General features: G+C 40.4%; 1 protein-coding gene across 2 annotated transcripts; it reads right to left on the bottom strand.

The window, feature by feature from the left end:
* Nucleotides 1-1,067: 1,067 nt before the first annotated feature.
* Nucleotides 1,068-16,879, bottom strand: LOC103402013 (E3 ubiquitin-protein ligase UPL2-like). Of its 2 annotated transcripts, none has more exons than XM_008340756.4 (17): nucleotides 16,654-16,879; nucleotides 16,307-16,430; nucleotides 14,116-14,211; nucleotides 13,835-14,041; nucleotides 7,130-13,697; nucleotides 5,937-7,036; nucleotides 5,543-5,845; nucleotides 5,260-5,458; nucleotides 4,882-5,147; nucleotides 4,475-4,773; nucleotides 2,987-4,106; nucleotides 2,762-2,908; nucleotides 2,552-2,632; nucleotides 2,242-2,467; nucleotides 2,012-2,151; nucleotides 1,503-1,609; nucleotides 1,068-1,348 (listed from the first exon to the last, which is right to left on the bottom strand). In XM_008340756.4, exons 2-17 carry the CDS (start codon nucleotides 16,400-16,402, stop codon nucleotides 1,246-1,248), a joined length of 11,058 nt encoding a protein of 3,685 aa, XP_008338978.2. In that variant the 5' UTR covers nucleotides 16,403-16,430; nucleotides 16,654-16,879; the 3' UTR covers nucleotides 1,068-1,245. The 2 variants fall into 2 exon arrangements, with proteins under 2 accessions (XP_008338978.2, XP_008338976.2); XM_008340754.4 differs by having other exon boundaries at nucleotides 16,307-16,433; nucleotides 16,654-16,875.
* Between the last annotated feature and the right edge of the window lie 1,550 nt (nucleotides 16,880-18,429).

Here is an 18,429-nt window from a genome sequence, read left to right as displayed (position 1 = left end):
AGTAAGCTAAAAAGTGGGTCCCCTTGTTGCCATTGTACATTTAACAGAAAAATGAACTGAGGCTCAATAGATGTGACCGTTTTAATAGGTTAGGTATTTGTTTGGAATGTTTAAAAAGATTGAGACCAATTTGATGTCCAAGTAAGCTAAAAAGTGGGTCCCCTTGTTGCCATTGTACATTTAACAAAAAAATGAACTGAGGCTCAATAGATGTGACCGTTTTAATAGGTTAGGTATTTGTTTGGAATGTTTAAAAAGATTGAGACCAATTTGGAATGGCGCTAAAATGTTACATGTTTTAGGTACTGAATCCTTGATATAATGAATATATTTATACTATGGAGTGGAGAGAATCATTTATGAGATTCAAACTTAGGACGTAACTTACAAGTGAAGATGAATATCAATAGACCACTAAACCATAGTACTAAGTGGCATATGCATTATAAAATCAACAACATTTCATTTCTTTCATGTATGAATTTAAAATTGGGTCTTTTAATATAGTTTACCCATGTTGATTATATTTAATGTGACCGTGGGGCGTTTATGTCACATCCCGAGCCGGGTCCACCACATCCCGAGCCCGTTCCACCATCATCGTAGCACGATATCATCCGCTTTGGGCTTACCATTCCCTCACGGTTTTGTTTTTGGGAACTCACGAGCAACTTCCCAGTGGGTCACCCATCCTGGGAGTGCTTTGGCCTCCTACTCGCTTAACTTCGGAGTTCCTACGGAACCCGAAGCCAGTAAGCTCCTAAAAAGCCTCATGCTAGGTAGGAATGTGAACATACATTTAAAAATCACTCCCTGGACGATGTGGATGTTACAGTTTACTTCTCTTTGACGCACAGAAAAATTTACACCGCAACATCCCCAAAGGTTGAAAGGGAATTGTTTCTACAGGTCGGAAGTTCGAGTGCCCCATGCCCATGATACGGGAAAATGAAAAAACCGAAAAGGTTACAAGGGCGTTCATAACGACGGTGGTGTGGAGGAGAAGGAGAGAGATTCGGATCCAAACAAACAGCGATCAAACATTAAAATGACGAGTGAAAGCGAAATGGCAAAAAATAACTGCCAAAAGCACTTTTCATTGCGAAAAAGAAACGACTGTACAGTATATAATGTATCAAGAAAAACTCATCATCTCATACGACCATTTACCACTTCCCCCTTCCATGAGATCTTTTAACAAGATTGATATTATCTACACGGTGATACCTTAAAGAACGAGGCTCTTTAACCAAATCCAAACCCTTCGTTGGCCTCGTGAATCGCAAGAAGCAATCTCTCCTCGAGATGTTGTTTAGAAGGATACTCCGGTAGATCCAACTGGTTGAAGCTGCACAAATAAGTAAATTTCTTCAATAAGCTGCGCACTCGCGATTGGATAAACATAATTTGGAGGCTAGAAGTTAAGCGAAAAGTTTCAAACGGCATATGATAACTCAAACAGATAACTATTCAAGAAAAAATGACATGAGAGTCGAAGTTACCAAGTATGTGCAGATGGCAAGTGGTCTGCACTTCCATATGCCTTGTGTATCTGAAATTTCTGTGAGCCCGAGATCCCTTGAAGTGCACTAAAACCTTCTAAAGGCACCTGAACAATACGGAGCAGCAATGCTCAGACCACATCTTATACAAGCAATATAGTAGATATCATAATACATCGTGAAATTATGTCGAATGTAAAAGGAAGTCATGTATAATAAATAAGAAAACAAGATATCACTAGCACGGGATACAGGAACAATTTAACTTGTACAAGACCCATGCATTCAAAAACCTTTCCACATGTTCAGATTTTGCTATGCCATGAATATAACCACTTGAACATCACCACCGCATTTTTTAATTCCAAAGCCGGCTTCCAAAATAATTCTACGGTACGACTTAAACAAAAGGGGAAAAAAAGCATGAAGCAGTAATAAATTTATGAATGTTTTCTCTCAATTACATCCCAGTTCAAGAGTAAACGAAGAAAACAAGTGCAAACTAATACCTTAGAGGTGCCAGTTACAAACTGCAATAGACGGGCTTTATCCTCCTTGCTAAAACCTTGGGCAACCTCCCAAAACCACTGAATGACAGGGGACGCAGGGCTGTATCCAGAATATTCGGTATTTGCCCTCATGTCATCCACTGAAATACATGGAAAAATAAATCTTTATGAGAATGCATGTCCTGTTAAAGGTAGAGAAGAGGGGAAATGGAGTTGACATGGGAACTCACAATCAATATCTGGAAGCCCACTGATCAAAAGTTCCAGTTCCTTGTCGTTAAAAATAGATATTAATTCCTTTGCAACTAGTTCAGTGAATCCTTTCATAAAAGCATTTATCTGAGGACGAATAGCGGTTGTTAACCGATGCCCCGCAACTAAATCAACATACTGGTGCTTATTTTCTTCCGTAACTTTGATGTTCCGGCCACCAGGAATCAGTTCATAGTCTGTTACCTGCATTATGTTCAACAAAATTAGTATAATAAATGTAGTCCTTAAAAACAGAATATTTAGTTCATCAGGGTAACGGTTCATTACTTCTGTCCTTTCGTATAATATCAGCTTTTCCTCATCAGCATCAATGCTGAAAGTAAGGTCCAGTACATCACTAATATCATTCTGTAAAACGATCGCCAAGCAAGGAGTAGGAGAAAGAGAGTCAATAACTTAATTAAAAAATGAAAGCGAGAAAGTGAAAGTGAGAGTAAGTGCAAGAGAATGTAGGGAAGTTGCTAGATTTCTACATACCTCAAGCATCCACTTGAGGTTTTTAAAGTAATCAGGATCGATGGCCTCTATATCATGATAAGTGACCTTTGCCTCCAAAATATGCTTGTAGAAAGATCGAGTAAAATGAACATCCAATAACTGGCCATCAAAGAGTGCTTTCCCAACCTGTAAAAGATACGTAGATAAAACTTCTAGCAAAACAACTCAATCCAACAAGAGCAACTAAACAACTCTGGTACTCACCACTCGCCCAACAAACTTGAAATACGAAAGATGTTCTGTTTGGTAAACAGAGTTCGGATTCGGTTGAAATGTTGATTCATTGCCCACAGTTGTAAATAGTAGTGCTCCCTTGTCAAAAATAACCCTGGACAACAACTGATACCATTCTCTAGTAAGTCCACCTGCATCAATACCTTCCTCTCCTTGAAAGTGAACCGTCAATCTCCCCTTCAAATCTTGAGTTGATCGCATGCGAAGCTGGTTATATGAATCTTCAAGTATGTATGCTCTTCTTACTGAAATTCTCAAAGGATTATGATGGTGATCATGCTGATGCTTTATTTTTGATCTGAAGTGAGCACGCTTGTTGTCGAAATCGATAAAGCGTGGAACCTTAAGCATGAGTGAGAAAGACTTTTCTAACAAACCAGGATTTTGACGAATAAAAGCATTTAGCAATTTCCTATGTTTCTCTGAGAACTTCAGAAAAGCAACATGTTTTTCATCAACTTTCAAAGAGGAACCTGAGGTTTTCTGGTGGCCAGCAGATGTACTGGCATCTTCAACCTCAGAAACTGCAGCAACACCAAAGTCATTACCAGGGCCTGGCTGCCCAGGATGCAATTTCTCACAAACCACAAAGAAAGATTCTATGTATGGTAAGATGTTTTGGGTGCCGGCAGGCAGCGGAGGAATTACACCAGATGGCTTAGATGTAGAAGCTCGATATGAAGTCATTGTATCAGGGGCAGATTCTGAATGGCTCTCTATCTTACTTATGCAAGTGCTCAGCTCCAGCCACAAAGGTTCCAAAGCCGCATTTATGTCCCAAACTTGAGAAAGAGAAAGAGTATGCTCCTTTTCTGCAAGAATCTGTGCGTCCTTCTCTTTCTCCATCAGAGAAGCAACAAGGGAACTTAATGCCTGCAGAACTCTTAAGATTGCAGCTCCAACAGAAGACATGGTACTGAGGAGTGCTGTCACTGTTTCACCAAATGTGTGCAACTCATTCATAGCAGCTCTAGTCAAATTTCTAACAGCCTCTGCTAGCTCAGTAATAAACAGGTTTGAATGGGTAGGAACAATTGCCACCAACTTCTTCATTACCTCCGCTACAAGAGTATATGCATTATCTGACAATCTGGATTGAAAACAAAAAATGTCAGCAACCAAGATATGCGTAACTGCAATTTACATAAGACTAACCTTGTAATCAACATAAGTGTTACAATGAAGGAGCAGCATAAGACAATACAAGTATCTCCAGAAAAGTGGTCTTAGTTAATACATTGTTATTGAAAAAGAGACAATAATTATAAAATAAAATAAAGATGAACAAAGAGATTGGACAGACAAAACACAGCCATCTCCTAAACGCCCTAACATTAACCATGAAGCAGGCCCTTCCCAATAACTAGCAGTACAATTTGAGAAATTAAAAAAAGATAAGAAAATGTTCCTAGTTAAACAATTAAGCTGCCAGAAAAATCGAAGTTATAATTTCCATACCCTTCTCGTGCAAGCAGTGAGCATAGGAGGCGAAGTTCTTCTTGTGGAAGGTTAAGCAAAACACTAGCGGTATCACATTTGCTATCAACACCAGAAGTTGTTGGTTTGGAGGAATCAACCACCTTATCTGGCATACCAACCACAACAGCAGCAGTCCCACCAGATTCTGTGTTCATCTCAGCATCTGAAGTCAAAATTTGAGGGGCAGACGGTTGCTCAGAAACAGAAACCCCAACCCCAGATTTGACAGATGGTTGGCTTTCAGCATTATCAATGATGACCTCCAATAAGTTAAGAAGCTGTATAAAGAATTTAAGGATGAAAGTAAGTCCACATTACTACAGTTTCGCATAGCAGTATAAATCCCTCCACACAAAAACTAAATAATAACCAAATAAGATTTTCACCTGCTCAAGATGAGCTATACTTCTGAACAAGTAAAGGGGTTGATTCAAGAGGCTCAAAAGCAAAGCAATAGATAAATATCCTTCCTGATGACTTTTCTTTGGTCCAGTCTCTTCAACAACCATCACAGCTTTTCCACGTCCATGATCGATATTATCTGTTTCTTGTGGGACAGAAAAGTGAAGCAAAATCTTTGCCACATTAGGATGATGTCGAGCCAAATAAGTCAGAGTTTCAAGAATTCGCCGAGATAACAATGGCGGAACACCTATAGAGTAACAGACAATGTTAGAACCGATGACCAAATTAGCTGCTACGGTATAATCCCACAGTTACATCCTCACATATCTCAAACAAATCATCCATAAAGGAGATCTTACCAGATTGAGTGCGTGAACAAATCACATTACTCTGGCAAGCATAAAGCCGATACGGGGGCTCAGCAGCTGTTGAGTGATCAACGGACTTTCTTGTATCAAGCATTAGCATGTCCATGAGAATTTTCACAAGCGAATTTCGGGTTTCATTATGAGCACATATGTTCAACAGAAGTTTCTGCAGCTGACCTTTATACAGCGGCTGTAAAATTGTGACAATCAGTTTCTCGTAAGAAAAGGAAAATCAAAATAAAAACGAATAAATATTATTACACTCATATACCACCTGAAAAACACGAAGAACCCTAATGATTGCATGCAGAGCTTCTGTGTCAACTAATGGGGCGCCTTCAGCTTCAACTACCTTGGCACCAATTGATCTACGTGACGCAATGCTTCCCCCAATCCTGTCCAGGCTAGATCCAATGCCTTCACCTGGTCTTGAAGTCTCACCCCTACGGTTTCTAGGATACATACCAAACAGGGTACGATTATATCGATGGGCAAATCTTTCACGTAACATGTTTGCCTCCGCAACTAGAGCAGGGGTAAGATTGGCAAGTATAGCGTCAGATGAAGTCAAGAGAACCTGAGCACATAAACCAAAAACAAAATATTACAGCTTGAATTACAAATTTGATTATTAATTTAATATAGCCCAAGGAACCTGAATAACGTACTTCTTCACGCAACTCTGAAGGAAATGTTGCAATTATTGAGACTGTGTCCATTTCAACTGGTTGACCTTCGAGTTCCTGAGACTGATGTAGCCTTTGAGCTTGCTGTTGGGCTAAAACTTCTGCTCTGATATCAGGAGGAAGGGCAGCAAGGAATTCAGGATCAATATCTCCAGCATTTTGTGGCTCAGCATTTGACTGTGGAGCTGCTTGACCCTGCTGTGCTGAGAGAACTTCAGCACGCAACTCGTCAGGAAGGGCATCCAAGAAAGCAGGGTCAATTGCCCCAGAACCGGCGTCACTGTTAAGTTGCTGTTCTGCTGCTGGACCCTCCTGATCTGCCTCACGGCTAGAATTTTCAGACACTTCAGTTACGCTGTGTAGAGAAACATCTCTTGCACTGACAGTGGCAGAATTCCCAAAAGATACATTTGTTCTTCTTGCTCGAGTTGCCTGTGAATCACCAAGTGGCATTCTATCAGAAGAACCTTGCCTCTCTGCTCCATCATCATGACCATCAGCACTCCCAATTTCAACATCAAGGCTACGAAGGCTCTCCCCTAAAGTTGCTCCACTTCCACCACTTTCTTGGCTCACAGCTTCTACATCCCTCACAGCTGCATCATTGTGTTCAAACTGCATCTCAACGGACTGAGGATGCATGCTAGACATGTCCATTGCTTGTAGAGATTCGCTCACTGTAGTCGGTCTCAAATCAGCATTTCCAGAGTCATCAATTGTCTCCGGAGGAGGCAGGCTTCCACTCTCAATAGTGACATTGTTCTCAACGGGAATTTCGGGCCTGACACCTGTTTGTGGTTGTAACTCTAAAGCTTCAGCTGTGTTCTGAGGATCCATTGCTTTTGTCTTATTCTCTTCAGGTGTCTTGTCAGCCATGGGTCGCCTCAATTGGGACACAAGCAAATCCTCAAGTCCTTGTGGCACTGAACTTGGATTTGATCCACCAACTTGCTGGTTATCATCCATCCACAAGTTCAATCGGTGTCCATGACGCCCATTCCTCAGTGATCGGAAAATATTATCCAATCTTGACGACGTGACCTCTGAGTTTAAATCTTGTAATACCATATCACGGGCATTCTCTGGAAGCCAGGAACCCACCATCAGAGAAGAGAATTACCAAAATAATATATCAAATACAAGAAGTAAAATCAAAAGCATTTAAACATATTTACCTGATTGTCTAGGGGGGGTTGACGACAGCGACAAAGGTCCAACCAGAAGAGGGTGCCTTGATGGAGTGGCATTCTCGCCAGTTCTTCCCAAAAGACTGTAAATAGAAGTAGTGCGCCCTTGACGTCTAGAACCAAAAACTTCAACTGGCATTACCTGAAGTGCTTCATTAGGAAAACCAGGATCTCTACCAAAAACCTCAATACGGTCGAAAACATTAATCCCGTTTATGCCTTCCTCCAGCCTCAGTATAACTCCATCTTCCTCATCATCATCTTCTTCATCATCTTCCTCTAATACTTCCTCATCAAACTCATCATCATCAATCTCATGATCATCTTGGTCAGTGTCAGGATGTGGTAGGTGATGCACATCATCTTCCAGATCATTATGCTCCTCATCATCATCATCTTCATCATCATCTACTTCATCTCCATCATCCTCAGACATATCTTCATCCTCCTCCTCGTCATCGTCATCAAGATTCTCTTGCTCGTGAGGTTGAATTTCAAACCGTATACCCATAGTATCAATGCCATTTTCAAGACCCCTTGTTTCCTCCGAGTTTTCATGCATATATTCATCTTCATTTGCAGGAGCAAAACCTCCATCGAGATCTTGGTCATGTTCCATATCATCCGTCACAGCCTCAGAACCACCAAAGGACTGGACCGCGTTGTAAGACTCAATGTGCTCAGCTGGACCAGAATCACGGCGGGACTGGGATGGTGTTTCCATAGATTGGGATCTCTCACCAATAGTGTCTGTCCTTCCCGATTGATTATGATCAGGAGGTTTGGTAGAATTGTCACCCTTACCACCAGAATTTGAGTCAGCAGAATGAACATGTTCTTTGGTTACCAACTCAAGAGCTTTGAGAAGACCAGTAACAACTTTAGGTGAGTCAGCATGGTCCAAGTCCAGCATTTGGAGAGTTCGAGTCAATGACCCGACCAGACCAACATCTATAAAAGTGACAGAAGCTTCAGCGGAAATGTATGAACCAGTAGGAGTACGGGCAGCCAGAACATCATTAAGTAGATCACAAAAAGCTTGTATTTCGTAGTTAGGTGGCCGGAAACCATTGCATGATTCTACAAATTCATTAAAGACTAAACTGATCTCATTAAAAACTCTCTTCCTTGCCTCAGAAGAACGAACACAGGATGCAACTAAAAACTGGCTAGCCCTACTTGCTAATTTGTGCCTCCAGTCACCATCTGCTTTCTTTTCCTTCTTGGCACTGCGTGAATATGGAAGAAACTTATGAAGAACATGGTGAAATATTCCACCAGTGCATACAGCAGTAGGACCCTTTAGACTGGGGGCCTTGTAACTGCTAATTTCAGCATCTTTCCGAAGCAGAACATGTGCAGATGAAGCATACATTGATAAGATCTCAGTTAGAAGCTTCAAAACAAATACAACCTTTGCAAGAGATGCAGGAGCTTCTTGGGTACAAGTTTTGTTATCCTCAGACACTGAGGCAATTGCTTTACCCTTCCCTTTTGTAGCAGCAGCATCAATATCCATGTCAGTTGAAGGTGGTGCATCAGTGACAACATTATCCTTAGATGGCGGTACATAAGTACACACAGAATCTAGAAGAAGCTCAATCACAGAGACAAAACTAGGGGGGTACTTTCGATGCACTTTAGCACTTTTTGAATCATGAACCTTGCTGTGTCCATTGCCAGAAGCTACTGAATTTATATTACCCAGAGCAGCTTTACTATCAGCCATTAGTGTTTTGTCTTTATCCAAAGATTTATCCTTCTCTTTTTCCCTTTCCTTGCTTTTATCTTTCTCACGATCTTTCAGCAAAACAATGTAAGGCCTTTCACCAACCATCTCAACTTGACAAATAGTCTGAGCAGCACGCATAAATATCACAGGATCACGGGAAATTGCAGAACTTAAACTTGATAAAAAATTGCGGGGAGAAACCCTACCATTAGAATGCCTGTTCGCAGCTGCCACAAGGCTGTGCCTTATCTCAAATTCCATTGCCTGCTGAAGAGTTTGAGGATCTTCCAGAACATGACGGATAATGGTAGCAGCAATATTGTCAAACCCAGGAAAGAGGCAACTTGTTGGCAAAGAAAGCAATAAACTTAAACCCCCGGCATCAAGAAATTGAACAGCAACAGCATGAGTTTTTGTGAGAGTAGAGCAAAGCTGCAGAACAGCATGCATTGTTTCAGAAGCAAGCTGGTTCCTGATGCAAGAACAAGCTATCTCAATAAGCCTCTTCTGCTCTTTCATTTCTATATGCTTTGAAGATAATCCCAATGCAGACTGCAACTTATTTTGCTTGTTCTCATCAATGCTAAGTGGTGTTTGGTGGCTACTGATACCATCCTTCTTCAACTGTTCTGCAATTTCAGGGTTCAGTTTTTGATCCACCTGCAACAGCCGATCAACAGCAAGAAAAGCTGTTGTTGCCCACTTTGGAACTTCATGTTTCTCCCTGCCAACTGAACCAGAATCCCACTGGAAGAGTAGGTCTGATGCAACTTTCACGAGACCATTCTTCGAGGCAAGTTCTCGTGCAATTGTGTCTTCTTGAAGAATTAAAGCAAGAACGTGAAAAAGAGCAGATAGCAAAGTACTTTTTCCACTGTCAAAACATAAACTAGATTCTTTAATCTGATCAACAATGAAAGAGATGATATTAGGCCGATATTGACCATCATTTTGGGAGCATATCATTACTAGCAGGTCTCGAACTGGAAAAGCTAGAGGTTCCTTCATCTGCAGAAGCTTTGCACATGTAGATAACAACTCCTCAACAGGAGGAAGTTGGACTATCTCTTCTTCAAGCTGCTGAGTATTCTCATTTGCAACAGCTTCCTTAGTGTCTGATTCATTACCCAAAGACATGGCAAGTGCCCGAGCAAGTTCATTGTCTTCTTCAGTCTCTTCTTGATGGGAAAACAACCACTCCATTGCCAACTCCACACTATTTGATCCAACTTGCCTCAGAGCTTCTTCTGCCCTGGACCTGGTAAAGCCCATCTCCACAATCATTGAAATAGTTGTCTCATTAGGAGGGGGGCCAGTAATACGGGCAGTGTTGCTGCTACTAACAGTCTTCACTTCAACCCCAGAGTATACATGCCTGATTATAGAAATAACGGTACTAGTAAAATCATAACTACAATCAACAAACTGAGGATGAGTCCAAAGAGGAAGAATCGCCTTCAGTACCATGGACTGGAGGACCTTTACAAAGGTCTCAGCATCGCGCGGGAAAGGTATATTTCCATTTGCCAGGGGTTGTGCTAGCAAGTGTTTTGTGAAAGGAGATAAAATGAAAGAAGATGTCACTAGGTGGTCCATAAGTTTACCATAGCTAGCTAAAGGACCATAAATCCATGAATGGTCAATATCTTCCCTTTCATCCTGCTTTGAATTCCCATCATCCGTTTCCATGGGGGATGCAGGAGCCCTAACTGTGAAGAGCAATTCACTGGTAGCTACAAATGTCTTCAAAACTGACTGGATAACTCCATGACCATATAAGCAATTTAGCAAAACAGCATTACATGAATCTGCTCTCTCCAGTAGACTTACATCAATGAAATCAATAACTTTACCAAAGTACCGACATTTTGTTGATATGGAATCCTTGGATCCAGAAGAATTAGCAGGCCCTTCGAAGTTCAAGTGATCAAATGCAATGGACGCAAAAGTAGAAGCCACAGATTTTGCAGCAGGAGAAACATTCACTATATCATCCCGTCGACGAGAAGGAACCGACATGACCTTCCCCATCTCTTGAAACAGATGGGTAATGTGAAAAGAAAGTGATCTCACCATGTCACAGCAAGAAGTATAATATGACCTCTGCTGGTCATACTCCTTTTTATTAAGAGGACCAACAGCATCTGAAGACCCAGAATGTTGGAATTGATGACTGGATCCAATCCGAAGATTTGAAGGACCATCAGAATTTGTCCTTTGTTGAGAACTAGTGGCGCGACCAAGGTCGCGGTATAGGCTAATAAGGTCCAGAAACTGGGATTCAATGCTCCAGCCAGAAGTCCTCCTTCTGAGCAACGGGTCAAGGAACTGCCTAAAAGAGTTGAACCTTTGCTCTTCAGTTTCACTTGTATTCGTTTCTGACTGTTGTGACTCAGTGGTAGAACCAGCATTATCATCCTCCGCATCAGACTTGGTATCTTCTAGAAGAGCAATCTGCCATGAAACTTCACGATGGACACGTCCTATATCTTCAAGAACATCCTTGCTACCATTTCCAAATTCCGTAAGCAATGCAGTTACCCAGCGGTTGTCCTTAGAGGCAGCAATAAACAAGAGGAACTCAACAAGAAACAGAGAAGAAAAAATTCCACCATCTGATGCCATCCTAGGTTCCAGCAGAAAGGATCCTGAAACTGCCCCAAATCCAGACAAAGCTTTCTTTAGGTGGTCCCTAAGGGAGGAGCAAAATGCACGGGCAAGGGCAGCAGAGTGATGTTGAGTAAAACCCTTGAAAACCATAGTACTGTGCAAAGCAATAGACATCCCATCAGATGATTGTACAATAGTGGGTTGGAGAAGAAGCTTCAGTAATGCATCAATTCCTGACTTCTCGACAAACAACCGACATGTTTCAGAATTCTCCATTGTTCTGTGGACCAGTATCATCAAATGAAAGATGGATAATTGAATGAACTGCTCATTACTGATCCCATCTGCAGCTGAATCTACAGAATCAACCAGACAGCAACGACCTTCATTTTCTTTATCTTCAGAATCCATTTCCATAGCAGTACTCCCATTTGCCTTTCCTTCTGGCCCTGTATTGTGGCTGTCGGTGAAGGAAGCAATTTTATCAATTATCTCAAGGATGATATCGACACCAGTGCTTCTTAGCGAAGATACATGGCGCAAAAGCTCTTCCACTGCATTTGCCAGAGGAACAATGGCTTCATTCATTGCCATAACATATTTCTTGCTCGTGAAGATGTCAACAAGAAAGCGTAATGCTAAACTTTCCTTCACAGCCTCTAAGCCTTTGGCATTAAGACAAATAGCACCAAGACCGTTAGGTACACAAGTAAGAGCCTTTGCGGATGGAAGAATGCCAGCTACAACTGAGGATATAAATGCATCTGGGAGACCCATTTCATGCAAAGCAGAAAAGCAAGTTGGGTCCTTGTGGATAGTTTCACTCAAAACAGTCACTGCAGAGTAATAAATGTCACCACCAAATTTGTCCACATTCCCAAATATCAGAGAAAGAGTTGCAGGTAAAGAACTGTCATGGGAGTGTTGCACTCTGGAGGAATTCCCAGCGCCATATGTAGCAGACCCAAGTGCCTTCAATGAAGCTTTGATGAGCCTCTTCTGTGAGTATAGCTGGTTGTCACTGTATCTTGAGCTTTCACCAATAACCATTGAGTTATCATTATCACCAGCCAAACCAATAACTCTGTGTACCTCTATCTGTAGTCTCTGAGACAAAAGCTCAACTCCCCCTGACTCTTTAAACAGAGACACAGCTGAACTACTGTAATCCATGAGCTTTTGTAGAGTTTTGACAGCAAAACAGACTAGATGCAAATGCAAAGGATCAGAATCTTCCAAAAGTGGCAAGAATGTCGGTACCATGCCTGACCCTCTAATATTGCTCCCCGTAGCTGATGATGAAACCACATGGAGCAGATAGAACTGAAGAAGTGCTTCAACAAAAGCAAGAGAAGTTGGATCATTGGAGTTTTTTAATGATCTAACAGCTCTCTGTAGCACATTCAGGAGTATCATACGATTTCCCCCAGCAAAACTGATACTAGATACACTCAGGATTCGTGCCCGCTCATGAGACGCTGAATATGCAGCTAACTGAGCACCCAAGGCAAGCATTGCCTGCGTTCTGATGGTCCCAGACACCGATTCTTCGGACCGCACAATTCTGATTAGTTCATTTGTGTACTCTGGCTCATTAGCAAAGAAGGAATTCAGTTCTACACTGGCATCACTAGACTGAACAAGCACAACAAATGCAAGAAGGCAAATCCTGCTGTACAGCCTACATATTTTCGGAGAACGGAAGGCACGAGCATATCTGATTCTTGTCAGCAGTGAGAACCGGAGTTCAGGAGGTACCCTGTACTCCTCTATATATCGTTTCATTAGCTTTAAATCATCCTCCTTTTGCAAATGCAAATCTGGAATGTTTATAACCCCCAAACTGGAAGAATTATTTACATTGTTAGAGCTCTCCTCTGTACTTTGGGCATTCCCATGCAATTCAAAATAGAGCGTAGAACCTATTCGACACTGCAACTTGTCAGAATCATTTTCTACATCAGATGGGAACAAATTGAGCCCATCATCTTGGGTAGTCTCGTTTGCCATAACACATGAATATAAACCCAATCCCTCTTCCTTGCTTCCCCAGCCCTGTGCCAGAGACAGGAGATAGCTGTTTACAGAAGCACAACCGATCATCTTCCCACCGACGTGCATCTTGGAGGGATTTATTTTCACAAGTGCGGAGAGAGTTTCTAATGCAGCTATAAGGACCTCGGGATCCGTTGATGCAAGCAGGAGCTTGAAATGCTGAAAAAGAAATAAAATATTGATACATTATAAAGACACATGGTAAAAACACTTCCGCTAAATCAGAGCCAAAAAATAAATGCAGAGATCAGACCCAAAAAATAAAGCACAATTTTTCATCCGCCAAGAAAACATACCTCTAAGCCATCAAATGAACTCTTGTTATTGCAGTTTTCTAAAATTGTTTGCATCACTCTCAAAATTTGTAGCACTGCATGCTTTGGAAACGGACTATCATCTTCTAAGATTTTATCCGACAACAGTAGATCATTTCTACAAGACAAGTATGTCTTGAAATATGTATCAAAATGCAGAAAAAGCGGCCTCCAATGGTGAAAATTACCCTGAAGTCAAAGCATCATATTAGTAACAGAAAGAAAAATAAGAAGAAATTTCACCCAAGAAAAATAAGGAGTACCTTAATGTACTCCCAACGGAAACCGGAAAGAGGTATTGCTATATCTTGTAACGGACATTGTATCACTTTATTGATAAAGGCTTTGATCTTAGGAGGCTGAAACAAACGAAATGCAGTCATAAGGTATCGCACACTAAAAACGTCAGAAAGAAAATGTAGTCAAAGAAAACTATGCTATGTATAACATTAGGTGATATAGCTATCAGTAATATCCTCAAAGGAGGGGATAAATCTTCCTCAGCTGCAAAATTTCACAACCCTAAAAAGGAAAATATATAACTCTGCCATAACTCCTATACCATATGGAGATTATTAACATCAATGAATATTTATATAAAACAAAAATTTATCACGGCTAGGTTGTCTCAATTTTAGAAATTGACATCAATTGAATCTAGTTGAATCTTATCCTGGAAACAAAATCAATTAAGAGCCTAAGGAAGCTCAGTGCCTAACACCAAAAAAAAATAAAATATATATATATATAATACTAATAATAATAATGGAAAAATAGAAGAGGAAGATCCGTAAATAAAAGAAAGGAAAGCATCAAATATAACAATAAGAAATACCAAAAAATCTACAAAAAGTAATTTTAACAACTAGAAAACTTATTTACATTAAATATAAAAAGTATCGAACTGATAAAATTACTAGCAACTTTGGGTTTAGAAAAAATTTGTATTATCTCCATAACAACAGAAAGAGACTATTTAGGAAATTGAACATATTAAGTTAATGCTGTCCACAATTTATTTGCATCAACTGCAGCAAATAATACCACTGACATTCTTAAGTTCATACTCCACAAATTCATTGAAGATACTTGGGTCTGCTACTAGCAACTTGGGGTGCATCTTAAGCATGATATGTAAGGTAAATGTACAAAACATAGTTGGACATGGAGAAACTGGGCAATATTACAAGAACCTGTGTAGCACAAATAATTTTGGTGCCATACTCAAACCAGATATAAATCAAATGCACTGTTTCTCAACACTCTACATATACCTGGTTCTTGACCGGTATACCCATATATAGGGAAAAGAAATAACATGTATCCAATACAAAGTAAAGAGTATAAAATACCAAACTGCAACTTAATCGCTTTAGTATAGTACTTAGAGATAACAGTAAATCTTACAGAACATGCTCTAACTACAATTTTTTTTGGGGTTAAAGAGACATACATACGCATAGAAAGTTACAGAACGGAAGGCTGGTGGTCAAGAGGACCACACAAAACCAACTGGAGCCAATCGTAACTAAAAAAGACAGCAAAAGGGAAAAGAGCAGTCTCCTCTCCCTAAACCCAAACTAGCATAAAGAAGCCTGCCAAACTCTCCAAATTTCACAGAAAGTAGCCTGCCAATGCTCCAACTATCATATAAATAAAGTACCTTTTCTGATTATTGGACTGTATAACCTCCGAACACTTAATGATTCAGAAAAAGTAAATGAAACTGTACATAATTACTTCAATTGCTAGTTTAGGCATTCAGTGCTGAATTTTCAAATATTGTTGTACCAGGATACTCACTAGCATATTCTATCCCTATCCCACATGATGTATAAGATTGTACAAATTATAATATAACTGAAAAAAAATCAGAAAAACAATATCGAAAAAGGAGAATAGAAAATCTACAAATATACTACGATCCTTGGTCATCAAATATCAAAATGTAAAACTTAATAATAAGAAAACTATAGTGAAACTAGGAGTGATACGACATGTTATTTTATAACAATAACACTAGTACTACTAACAATTATAATAAAGCAATCCATCGATTAGAACAAGTATAATAGTAGATTTGTGGATAACCTATATACGAAACAAGCATTGAAAATTCACTTGTACAACAGCAGCCAAACAACCATCTTTAACTTTAAATAACTTTAACAAAAACTAAGCATATAACCAATTCTAAAATTTAAAAAGCACATGTTACAGGCCCAATACAGCCTCCACACAATTTAACCTAGAGTTGGGTTTACAATGCGGTCCGAAAACCTAAGGGCCTATCTCTAACAACCCTGATGATTCTGATAAAACCCTAATGTTTAAAGGACTAGAATGAGAAAATAAACACAAATCCAAAAATTTGCACGATACACACACATAACAAGTTCAGGTAAATTTTTTACACTAAACTAGATGAGAGGGAGACGGAGAGAGGTAACTCACTGGCTCGGAGTCGAGTTTGATGGATGGCCCGAGAGCACCGTCGGCTGAAAGAAGTTGCCGAATCCTCGACGGCAAGTTTGATCTTAGGGTTGTCATCTTTTCACCTCAGCTTCCCTACTTCGAACTACTTCAAACCCCCAAAACCAAACACAGAAAAGCAAAATATAAAAACCCACGAAAAGAAAACAAAAATCAAAAGCAAACATGAACGAAATTGGCGGTTTAGGGTAAACCACGAATCCCTAAAACGAGAAAACCTATAAATTTTTGTCCTTGATTGAAAAAGTAAATCAGGTATATGGATACAGCGATAGATACAGAGAGAGAGAGAGAGCGGAGGGGGATACCTGAGAGAGGAGAGAGACGGAGGCGACGGATGCATACACATCCGAAGGCCGAAGGCCGTAACGAGCAGAGAGACGAGAAAGTCGAGAGATTTGAAGAGAGAGAGCGAGAGAGGCGAAACCCCAAACTGTAAGCGAAGGAGAAAGAAGAGAGAGAGAGAGTATGTATTTGTATTGCTGTAGGCTGTGTGTGTAGGTCTGCCTCTCTTCTTTAGTTGGTTTGTCGAGCATTTTACTCTTGATTTTTCGTTTTTATATTTCAAGCCCTTCGGAAAAAAGAAAATAAAGTATGTTATGTGTGTATACGAGTGAGATAACACCAACAAAGTCCCTTGGACTACATGCTTCTAGAGAGTTTTAAGGGTTTTTTTTTTCCAACTATTTGATTTTGGCCTAAGTTTTCCCACTCTTTGGGATAATAAGTTTTAGGGTATGGTATGATGTCCTCTTGTAAGTTGTAACTTGTTAGTTTTAGAGTATGTTGATGCACAAAATTGAAGGGGTCTTGGAATAACGTAAATCCGATCGTGAATCTGCAAAAAAGTAAAAAACACAAGATGTATCGTGGTTCACCCCAATGTTTGGGCTACGTCCACACTGATGTTGATATTTGTTTGTACCATACTTAACCAATCCCGAAACTACTGAGCACCGGTCAACGTTATACCGTCAAGGACCCAGAAAAGTTTCCCTCCAACCAGGAGGCCAATCACAGCGCGACACGTAATCAGATGCCAATCACAACACGACACCTGTCAATGTCAAAACAAAGCTAGAAACTCTCTTCTATAAAAGGAGATCATTCTCCCACAATATTGCCTAATGTCATTTATACTAAATCATTCACTAGTATTCACTAGTACCCTTCACAATTAATGAGAACTCCTCTACTCCGTAGACGTAGCCAATCTGGGTGAACAACGTACATCTTGTGTTTGCTTCCCTGTCTCTATCCATTTACATATTTATCCACATTAGTAACCGGAGCGATCTAGCAAAGGTCACAAACTTGACACTTTCTGTTGTACCAAAGTCCTCCCTGATTTTGTGCATCAACAATATTGTTTCACTCTGAATGGCGAATATACAAGAAGGCTAGAGGCAGTGTGCTCTCTAGCCTATTTTCTGTTTTCTCTCTAAGGCTAGAGGCCTAAAACCTTCACCCCCTAAATGAGGAGAGTGATGAGTCCTTTTATAGAATAAGGGCTCCTTACTTATTACATATTTTCCCTTCATTCATTACATAATTACATTTGAGTCCCCCGAGTATTTATACGAGGTCTAAATACGAAGGCCCTAAGTATGGTACAAACAGTAGTCCTCCAAGTCTTCAGTCAAGAGAGTCTTTTGGTTGAAGACTTGAAATTCAGTCCATGTGTGGGCCGAAGTAACTAGATGTCGTCTAGAACTGCTCTGTTTGTGGCTTATGTTGCCTTGGTTGGCTCGGCTTGTGGCGTTGAAGGTGAGGGAGTCCATTTTATAGAATAAGGGTTCGCTCCTCATTACAAAAATGATAGGCTAGAGTTGGTGCTCGCGGCGAGGCGGTTGCTCAACATGCGGCGATGCTCTCTAATGATGGTGAGGGAGTCCCTTTTATAGAATAAGGGATCGCTTCTCAATACATGAATAATGGGTGCTCTCTAATGAAAGTGAGGGAGTCCATTTTATAGAATAAGATTCGCTCCTCAGTACATAAATAATGGGCTAAGTCCCCCAAGTATTTTTCATGAGACCCAGTTGCGGAAGCCTAATATATGGTACATAGCGTAGTCCCCCAAG

The sequence above is a fragment of the Malus domestica genome, chromosome 15 (genome assembly GCF_042453785.1).
Source record: "Malus domestica chromosome 15, GDT2T_hap1".
Taxonomy (NCBI): Eukaryota; Viridiplantae; Streptophyta; class Magnoliopsida; order Rosales; family Rosaceae; genus Malus; species Malus domestica.
The sequence above is the reverse complement of the archived record's forward strand: the minus strand, read 5'-3'. Positions and strand labels throughout refer to the sequence as shown.

What these genes read in the sequence shown, in the direction of transcription:
- LOC103402013 (XM_008340756.4), bottom strand. Translation starts at nt 16,402, where the DNA reads ATGACAACCCTAAGATCAAACTTGCCGTCGAGGATTCGGCAACTTCTT. An exon ending in GTATAGCTCATCTTGAGCAG is followed by an intron (nt 4,774 to 4,881) that starts GTGAAAATCTTA and finishes TTCTTTATACAG; the next exon opens with CTTCTTAACTTATTGGAGGT. An exon ending in TGGGCTTCCAGATATTGATT is followed by an intron (nt 2,152 to 2,241) that starts GTGAGTTCCCAT and finishes CATGTATTTCAG; the next exon opens with TGGATGACATGAGGGCAAAT.